Genomic DNA, 9900 nt, shown 5'->3' with positions numbered 1-9900 from the left:
TCCTATCCTAACCTGTGCCACCATCTCTTCCCTGTTAACCTCTCCCTTCCCCACCATCCCATCCCTTCCCAGTGCCCCCATCCCTTTCCCATGATCCCATCCCTTTCCTGCGTCCCCATTCCTTCCCCACCATGCCATCCTTTCCCCATGCCTCTCTCTTCCCCACAATCCCATTCCTTCCCTATGCCCCTATCCCTTCCCTACAATCCCCTCCCTTCCCCACGCCCCAATCCCTTCCCCACCATCCCCTGCCCTCCCCACCCCCCAGACTTTAACCCCAGTTAAATCCACCAACGCAGATTTCTTTTCTCTTTTTTTTTCTGTGTTTTTGGGTTTGTTTTGGTTCTTTGTTATTTTTTTGCTTCTGTTTCTCATCGATAAAAACGCCGTCGCTGCCAACGCCAGGAGGGGCAGCCCCCGGCCCCGGCCCCGCGGCTCCTTCTCCACGCTGCCACAGGGTGGGGACACCGAGGACAGGACAGGGAGGGGACAAGGGACCGCCAAACCCGCCTGGTGCTCCCGGGGTGCCCGACGCCTATGTACAGGTGGAGCCACTGGCACTGGCCCCGGCTCTGCCCTGCCCGGGGGGGCTCAAATCCCACTCGGCCTTCCCTGGCCTCGCCTGGGGGCTCCACTCAGTGCCCGGGGGGTCCCGGGGGTCCCACCACTGCCACCGCTCAGTTTGTGTACACCTGAGTCCCGATCACACGCATGATCTCCTTCTGGATTTTGGGGTCCTGAGTATTGATATTGGCATCTCCCACTTGGCCGTCTTCGTACCTGGAAGGGGAGGAGGGGGGTCAGGGGGTGTCCCGGGGGGTCCCGCGGGTGCCGGTGAGGTGGCGCAGCTGGGACTCACACAAAGAAGAAGCGGGTGCAGACGTGGTCCGAGACGGGGCACACCCAGATGTTGCCGTGTTTCTGCAGGTCCTTGGAGGTGATCACTGCCGGGGGAAGGGGCTGTTGGACACGGGGTGGGGAATGGAGGCCCCGGCTGGGCACAGCCGGTGCTGGGGGCACAGCTGGGGGTGGGGACCCTCCCTCCCTCCTCCACCCGCCCAGTGATCCTGTGGGTGCTGCCCCTGCCCCCCCATTGCCCCCTCATGTCCCCGCACCTTCGCAAAGCGCGATGCAGTTCAGGTTGCGGCTCTGGAGGAAGCGGGACTGGATGGAGCGGGTCTGTGGAGAGAGCAGCCGGTGTTACCATCCTGTGGGTGCCATATCCCCATCCCCATCCTCCCCGGTGTCCCCCAGCCTGTCACCTGGGGGATGGTGTTCATCCTGTTGTACCGCTGCACCAGCTCATCCTTCGACGGCATCCGGTGCTGGCCTTTCCCCATCCCTGTGGAGAAGGAGGTGGTGGCCGTCACTCCTGGCAGGGAACACTGCGAGGGTGACGAGGGGACACGTGCCACAGACAGGGATGGGTGAGTGCTCCCACTCTTTGGCCGAGCCCTGGGAACCCCCCAAAAGCAGGCACAGAAGCTTTTGGAGCCTAGAAATCATTGGGGTTTTTATTCCCTGGTGTGTGGGAAAGTCCCAGCCTAGCTGGGAAGAGGCTGGTGCAGGTGATCCAGATGTGGGACGGTGCCGACTCTGGTGCGGCTCCTCCAGCCAGCGCGATGCCAAACCTCCCCGGGCCCATGCAGGGGGTGGGGACGGGAGCGCAGGCAGGACTGGGCAGAGCAGGCAGCCTCTTACCTGAGTATCCAAAGGAAATACTGGAGATGGGGCTCAGATAGATGCCCTTGCCATAGGCTGCTCCATGCAGCTTGCAGGAAAACACCAGGGTGAGCGTGGTGGGGTCACCCCGACAGCTCAGGCGCGGTGACAGTGGAGGCAGCCTGGCACCCCCTGCTGCCTGTCCCCCTCCTTACCTGCCTGTCCCATTCCCTGCCTGCCTGCTCCCCTCCTTCCCCCCCTCCCTGCCTGCCACCCCGGGGTGTGTTGGGCCGGTGGAGCGGAGCGGTACCTGCAGTTTGGTGTAGGAAGCGTTGACCAGTCCGTTGCGGAGGATGGAATGCCAGTTCTCAATGTGAGAGCCGCTGGAAAAAGTCAGCCCCACGTCAGCCCCACAGGGCCCGTTGCGGGGCTCCTGCTGTCCCCCCACCTCGGCAACTCACTGGAAAGCGAAGGTGCTGCCGTAGAGTTTCTTGGCCGTGCGGAACCGCGCCTCCTTGGCCGGGGGGCTGCTGAGCAGGAGGAACTGGTGGGAGGTGTGCATGAACTTCAGCTGCTACCAGGGGAACGGGAAGAGCAGCGGCGGCACCGGCGGGGAGAGGACAGACAGACAGGCAGACAGACAGATCATGCACGGCCGCCCGGCCCAGTGTCTGGCCCAGCCCGGCTTTGGCTGCTCCGACATTGCCAGGAGGGCCTGTGGCATCACTCACCACACAGCCCATCCTCCATCCCATATACCACATCCAGCCTCCCACACCTCCCAGGCTCAGACCGCACCCCAAGGGATGCATCCTGTGGCCCAGACCTTTCTATGGCCCGCTCCATATCCTTACACACTTCATCCTACATCCCGCAGCCCACAGCCTACATCCTGCATCCCACCTCCTGTACCCTTCAGCCCATCTATGGTATCCCACATCCCACATCTCATACCCTCCATCCCCCACAGCCTGGCCAGGCCCCTTACCCTGCTGAGAGGCAGCTTGACGATGTGGGATCTGTTGCTGGAGATTATCCTTGGGAAGAGGAGGAAGAAGAGGACGAGGAGGAGGAAGGTCAGATAGGGTGGTCCCATGCTCCCCTGGGAGCAGGGCCAAGCTGGGAGCCAGAACCCGCCCCAATGTCATTGGATGGTTGTGACCCCCCAGGAGAAAGGAGCAGAGAGAGTTGTGGCAAAGATTCCCGGCTGCCTCCCACTCTATCCCCTGTCATGGCAGATGTGGGGCAGCAGGGAGGGATGTGGGACAGTGGGATGGGGCCACTGCACCCTTGGCCTTACCACTGCAGGAGGGGATGGGCCAGGGGGTCCAGCTTGTCCATCTGCTTCTTGATCTCCAGGTAGGATCCCTGGCAAAGACAAGAGGGGGTGCAGTGGGTGCCCCAGCACCCATCCAACTGTGGGCGGATGGAGATCAGCACCAAAATGCCACTCCAGGATTGGATCCCCCACTGGGGGACATGGGAGTGTGAGGCCACACCACGTACCTGGGTCATCTCCCGGATGGACATCACGCTGTCCAGGGCCTTCTGCAGCCGCTCGTAGTTCTTCTTCTACATGTGGGGCAGGAGAGAGGTGGCCATCAGAGGGGTCCTCAGGGCTCCCCCTGGCCCCTGCACCCCCCAGCGTGGGGGAGTGTCGCCCCTGGCGCTTACCTTGGGGTTGAAGGCAAGAGTTTTGGGGTCGTTGGGGTCCACCACGGAGGGATAAGGCTCGAAGATGATGCTCTTGCGAGGGGACTCGAGGGCAGCGCGGCACATGGCCACCAGCAGGTCTACCACCTTGGGGCAGAGCAGGGGGTGAAGGGGCAGCCCCCAAGGAGATTTTGGGGTCCCCACCACTCGCAGCCCCTACCTCGGCGCCCGTGGCCACCTCCTCAGCCGCGCCCGACATGACGCCCAGGGTGTAGAAGGAGAAGACGCAGAGCTCCCGCGTGCACACGGCCGGCTGCGGAGGGACAGGAGTGTGGGGAGAGCTGGGACAGGGACACGGGGGCACAGCCCACGCCCCGCTGGCCCCTGTCACCCCACCTTGAGCATGGAGCCGTTCTGGAAGACGTGCTGCTCGTCACACACCACACAGTACTCGTTGAGCGTCGGGATCCGCTGCTCCGCGTACTTCATGATCTGAGGGCAGGACGGTGGGAGTCAGTCCCTGCCACAGAGCTGGGAGCACGCTCCAGGCAGTGGGATGGGGATGAGTGGGATGTGGGGCAGTGGGGAGGATGCTCTGGGCAGCAGGATGGAGCTCAGCAGGACATGGGGCAGTGGGGAGGATGCTCTGGGCAGTGGGATAAGGATGAGCAGGACATGAGGCAGTGGGATGCGGAAAAGTGGGACATAGGGCAGTGGGAAGGATGCTCGGGGCAGAAGGATGAGGATGAGTGGGAAGGATGCTCTGGACAATGGGATGTGGAAAAGTGAGACATGGGGCAGTGGGAGAGATGCTCTGGGCAGCAGAATGAGGATGAGTGGGATGCAGGATTCTCACCTGGACGAGGAAGCCGTACTCCAGCGTAGGGATGTTCTTGCAGTGGCCACCGACCTGCGATGGAGCCGGAGCGGAGCCAGCTGCGTCATCCCCTTTCCCACAGGCACCCCCAGCTCTGCATGGCACCGGCAGCCCCCAACCCCTCCGGCACAGCGGGCCCCCCAATGTGCCAACCCCACCCCAGCACAGCAGGAACCCCAACATGCCAACATCCTCCAGCACAGCAGGACCTTCGATATGCCAACCTTCCCTAGCACAGTGGACCCTCAACATGCCAACCCCAGCCGACACAGCAGCACCCCCAACATGCCAACACCCCTCAGCACATCAGGATCTCTGACATGCCAACATCCTCCAGCACAGCAGGACCCCCGACATGTCAACCTTCCCCATCACAGCAGGACCCCTGACATGCCAGTACCCCCTGGCACACTGGGACCCCTGACATGCCAACCTTCCCTGGCACAGCGGGACCCCTGACGTGCCAACCCCACCCACAGGGATGCAGCACCAAGAGGGGGTAAAGCACCGCTGGGCCCCAGCTCCCCAGGAGCACCCAAGGGTGCTGGGGACAAGAAACCCAACAGGGGCTCCCCCCACCCCAGGGGGGTCCCAGCACCCCACAACAAGTGATCTGAGCCTGGAGGAGACCCTGGCAAGGGAAAGGAGAGGAAAGCAAACCCCGAGGAGGGGTGGCACCCACCAGGATGTTGAAGGGGGCAACACCTGCCTGGGTGCTGGCGGGGGGGTAGCCGAAAACTTCCACCTTGGGGTTCTTCACCATGCAGGACACGGAGCGGTTCATCAGGCGGTTCACGCGAGCCTCAGGGATGCCCAGTTTGCCCTTCAGCACCGAGTCTTGGATAACAGGGAAGCTGGGAGACCTGTGGGCACAGAACCCCCTGAGCACCCATTTGTCACCGTCCCCTGCTCCTCCATCACCTGGTGCCGAATTCATCCATCAGCTGGAGCAACCTCCACCTCCCTGGGCTCTGGTGGGGAGCAGCAGAGTCCAAGTGGGGAAACTGAGGCACAGTGCCAGGCTCCACCCAGGCTGAGGGCACAGAGGGCTGGCACCTTGGGGACAGTGACGGGGTCTTACTTGGGGATGGGGGAGAAGATGCTGAGGCCAGCACGGAACTTCTTGATGGTGCCGCTTGTCTTGAACCAACTGTGCCGCTTCTCCTGCTGGGTCTTCAGGAAATCGTTGCTGAGATGTTTCCATTGCTGGGATGTGAACATGCCCAGGATCCTGGCAGAGAGGAGGCATTGGTGCCCGAGCACCATGGGGGACAGCACCCATGGGTGCGTTGGTGTCCCCCAAGCTTGGGTGGTTGGGTGGTCCCAGCCACACCCCAGCTCCTTCTCTTCCCCACCCACAGCCGGTGCTGAGCCTGGCAGGGGTTTCTGTGGTGGATAAAAGGTAGTGGCACAGGGACATGTGGCACTTGGTCGGTTTGGGGGCATAACAGGAACTCTGTGGGTCCCCCCCACCCCTGACTCCCCACCTCCCACCCTCAGGTGCCCAGTGTGTTTCAGCTCTTACTTCTTCAGTTGCAGACCCAGCCCAAAGCCCTCCTTGTTGGACGGCTGGAACACCTCGATGGACGGTTCTGTGGGGAGAGATGAGGACGAGCCATCGGTGCCACTGCTGTGCCCGTTCCCAGGGCATGGGGGACACCGTGTCCTGCCCGTCCCCACTCACCGGGGCCATCGAGGTACTGGGAGAGGGAGAAGCGCAGGCGGAGGACGATGGGCTCCGTCCGCAGCACCTTCCACGCCGTCGCCACCTCCTCCTGTCAAGGGAGAGCCGCGGTTCGGCACAGCCACGGTTTGGCACAGCCGCCGTTTGGCACAGCCGTGGGGACACAGCCAGGGAGGGGAATTTGGGGACCCCCCTGGGTGAGTGTGCCCACCCTCCCTGTGCCAACGCTGCCGGGGGCACCCTGGGGACTCACATCGAGGAAGCTGATGTTCACGTGCAGGTCGATGTCCACATCATCGATGGTCCCGTACTCCCTGTGAAGACACGCGGTGCCATGGCACAGGGAGGCTGGCACGGAGCTGGAATGGCGGCCCGGGGCCCACTGTGCCAGGGTGGGCAGGCTCAGGGGACAGTGACAGGCACGTGTATTGAGTGTGTGTACCCTGAGACCAGGATGGCACAGGGGGAGTGCCCAGATTGCCGATGTGTGCCTGGGGATGGCACAGCTGGGTGCTCAGGAGTGCCATGCTTGGCTGCCATGGCAATGGCACAGCCAGGTGCCCCAAGGATGGCATAGCTGGATGCCTGGAGATGTCACAGCCAGGTACCTTGTTAATACCATAGCAGGGTGTCCCATGGATGGTACAACTGGGTGTCCAGGGGTGCCACAACTGGGTGCTCAACATGGCCACATGCATGGGGATGGCATGGCCAGCTGTGCAGGGGATGGCACAGGTGGGTTGCTCTAGAGATGGCACAGTCAGGTGTCCCAAGGATGGCACTGGCAGATGCCTGGGAGTGCCACAGCTGGGTGCCTCAGGGATGGCACTGCCAGGTGTCTGGTGATGCCATGGCCAGGTGCCCCAGAGATGGCACAGCTGGATGCTTTGGGAATGGGCTGAGTGCCCCAGGGATGGCACAGATGGGTACTTGGTGATGGCAAAGCCAGGTGCCCCAGGGATGGCACAGCTGGGTGCCTAGTGGATGCCATAGCTGGGTGTCCTGGTGAGGGTATGTCTGAGGGATGGCACAGCCAGGTGACCTGGGAATGTCATGGCCAGGTGCCCAGGAGATGCCATTGCCAGGTGTTCTGGGAATATCAGAGTCTGGTGCCCTGGGGATGCCATGGGTGGGTGCCCAGGGATGACACATCCAAGTGCCTGGGCACGGCACAGTTGGGTACCCAGGGATGGCACAGTCAGGTGACTGGGCATGGCACAACTGGATGCCCAGGCATGGCACAGCTGGGTGCAGCACAGTTGGGTGCCCAGGGATGGCATGGCCGGGCGTCTTGGGTACGGTACAGTTGGGTACCCAGGAATGGTACATCTGGATGCCCAGGGACACCACAACTGGATGCCCAGTGATGCCATGGGCAGGTGACCCAGTGATGGTCACCGGGTGTCCTGGGTACAGCACAGCCGGATGCTCAGGGATGGCACAGCCAGGTGAGGCAGCACCCACCTGACGGCCACGGCATTCTCGCTGTAGATCTCCTTCACCGCCTCGATGTCGGCGTCCAGCTGCGGGTGCCGGTACAGGTCGGCGGCGCAGGTCCCCTGCGGCACAGCCCCCATGGCACCGTCAGACACGGAGCCCCCACAGCCCCAGGCTCGAGATTGCACTTGGGCTGGAGGTCCCCGACCCCCCCACTGCCCCATGGGAGCCAGCACCCACCTGGACGCCGTAGAGGAACTCCTCAGACTCATTGTCCCCGTCGGAGTCATCATCCGTCCAGTACTGGCCCTTGAGGTCCTGGGGGCAGAGGGGTGGGGGGCAGCAGATTAGGTGGGCACAAGGCTGGGGGAGAGGAGATGGCGACAGGGTTGGGATGTGCTTGGGGGGGGCACATTAACAAGGAGTGAACAAAGGGGAGCAAACTGGGGAAGCTGGGTCTGGAGGGGGTTTGGGGCAGAGAACTGGGGGAACATTTAGGGAAGCAGGTTAGGGGAACAGTGGGATGGGGAGGAGGATGAGGGCAGCAGGATGGGGGGAGTGTTTTGGGGGGCAGCAGGATGGGGATGTGGGATGGGGGCAGTGGGATGCAGGGAGCAGGATGGGAAGAATAATTTGGGGGGCAGCAGAATGGAGGAGCAGGTTGGGGGAGGCAGGACGGGGCAGCAGATTAGAGGGGAGCAGGTTGGGGACAGTGGAATGGGGACAGCAGGATGGGGGAATAAGATGGGGACAGTGGGACAGGGGAGCAGGATGGGGGAGTAGGATGAGGGAACAGGATAGGGACAATGGGATGAAGGAGCAGGATGAGGACAGTGGAATGGAGGAGCAGGATGGAGGAAGAGGATGGGGACTGTGGGATGGGGACAGCAGGATGGGGAAACAGGATGGGACTGCAGGATGGTGGAACAGGATGGGGACAGCAGGATCGGGACAGTGGGATGGGGGAGAAAGATGGGGACAACGGGATGGAGGAGCAGGTGGGGACAGTTGGGATGGAGGAGCAGGAAGGGACTGCGACTTGGGGAAACAGGATGGGTACCATGGGATGGAGAAGTAGGATCAGGGAGCAGAATGGGACAACAGGATGGGGACGGGGGGATGGGGTGCAGGACGGCCACAATGGGATGGGGGAGTGGGATGGGGGAGCAAAACGGGGACAGCAGGATGGGGGAGCAGGATGGGATAGCAGGATGGAGGAAAAGGATGGAGACAGCAGGATGGGGTAAAAGAATGGGGACATCATGATGGGGGAGCAGGATGGGGACAGCAAGATGGGGAACAAGAGGGGGGAGCAGGATGGGGACCGCGCACGGAGCTGCCGAGCGGGCCCCGACCGATCGCGATAGGGGTGGTCCTTCTCCCCCCGGCCCCATTCCCGCCCCGAGCCGGGGGACAGTGGGACATGAGGGGACACAGGGGAGCACGGGCATACACGGGGGGTCACCGAGGGCCGCTGCCCCATCGCCCGCCCCGCGTCCCCCTTAGGCCCGTCCCGCCGCCCCCCCGCGCCGGGCGCGCTCGCCCCGCGGGCCGCGCCGGGCTGTCGCCGTGCCCCGTGTCCCCGCGTCCCCCCGGCCCTCACCATGTCAGCGCGGCCTGGCCGGCGCGGGCGCCGCCGCCATTGCTGCCGGGGGGCGGCCGGCCTGACGTCACACCGCGTCACCGGGCAACGCGCCCGTGACGTCACCGCCGGGACCCCCCGGTACCCCCGGCTGGGCCCGGGGCAGCGGCCACAGCGGGGACGAGCAGGGCTGGGGGGTCCCCAGTGACCCCAGGATCCCCAGGACAGGCTCCCCCTGGTCCCAGTTCGGCACCACCGCGGTCCCCAGCACAAGGTCCCCCATGGGGTGGCCGTGTTGGGGCCCCCCACAGTGTCCCCATGGGCCAGCAACAGGGTCTCCAGAGTCTCCAGTACACCATCCCCAGCACCCCCGGCAGAGAGTCCCCACGGTACCAGCATGGGGTGACCATTTTGAGTCCACCCCTGGGCTGTCACAGTGTCCCCACAGCCCAGCACAGTGTCCCCAGTGTCCCCAGTACAGGGGCCCGGCATGCCCAGTACAGGATCCCTACATGATCCCAGTATAGGATGACAATTTTGGATCCCCAGATGGCTGTCACAGTGTCCCCACACCCCAGGACAGAGCCCCCAGTGTTCCCAGTACACAGTCCCCAGTGCACCCAGTACATGGTCCCCAGCATTTCCAGGACAGGATCCCCTCATGGTCCCAATACAGGGTGGCCATTTTGAGTCCCCCACGGCTGTCACAGTGCCCCCACAGCCCAGCACAGTGTCCGTGTTGCAGGTCCTTGTGTCACCACGATCCCAGCGGAGCAGCTGTGATGGGGCACCAATAAAAGGTCCCCACAGTCCTGGGACAATGTCTCATCATCTCCAGCATGAAATCCCCAGTATTCCCAGCCCTGGGCCCTCATGGATCTGGCACACAGAATCCCTGTTGGGTTCCCACCAAGTTGGCACGGTGTCCCCTGTGTCCTCAGTGCAGTGTCCCCACCATTTCCATCACGGTGTCCTCTGTGTCCCCAGCATGGTGTATGCACGGCC

General features: G+C 63.2%; 1 protein-coding gene across 7 annotated transcripts; it reads right to left on the bottom strand.

Annotated features, from left to right (window-relative positions):
• Positions 1–536: 536 nt before the first annotated feature.
• PARP6 (poly(ADP-ribose) polymerase family member 6) lies at positions 537–9654 on the bottom strand. 7 transcript variants are annotated; one of them, XM_027697935.1, is made up of 22 exons: positions 8917–9654; positions 7554–7631; positions 7341–7435; positions 6130–6190; positions 5877–5967; positions 5718–5784; positions 5274–5423; positions 4875–5055; positions 4172–4225; positions 3712–3807; positions 3536–3628; positions 3337–3462; positions 3169–3234; positions 2963–3030; positions 2651–2699; positions 2124–2236; positions 1973–2045; positions 1702–1771; positions 1263–1342; positions 1116–1179; positions 860–944; positions 537–780 (listed from the first exon to the last, which is right to left on the bottom strand). In XM_027697935.1, the coding sequence occupies exons 1-22, from the start codon at positions 9556–9558 to the stop codon at positions 678–680; spliced, it is 2505 nt and encodes an 834-aa protein (XP_027553736.1). In that variant the 5' UTR covers positions 9559–9654; the 3' UTR covers positions 537–677. The 7 variants fall into 7 exon arrangements, 5 of the variants coding, with proteins under 5 accessions (XP_027553736.1, XP_027553737.1, XP_027553738.1 ...); XM_027697936.1 differs by having other exon boundaries at positions 2124–2233; XM_027697937.1 differs by having other exon boundaries at positions 4902–5055.
• Between the last annotated feature and the right edge of the window lie 246 nt (positions 9655–9900).

Source organism: Neopelma chrysocephalum, unplaced genomic scaffold (genome assembly GCF_003984885.1).
Source record: "Neopelma chrysocephalum unplaced genomic scaffold, ASM398488v2 Primary Assembly neopelma1_124, whole genome shotgun sequence".
NCBI lineage: Eukaryota > Metazoa > Chordata > Aves > Passeriformes > Pipridae > Neopelma > Neopelma chrysocephalum.
The sequence above is the reverse complement of the archived record's forward strand: the minus strand, read 5'-3'. Positions and strand labels throughout refer to the sequence as shown.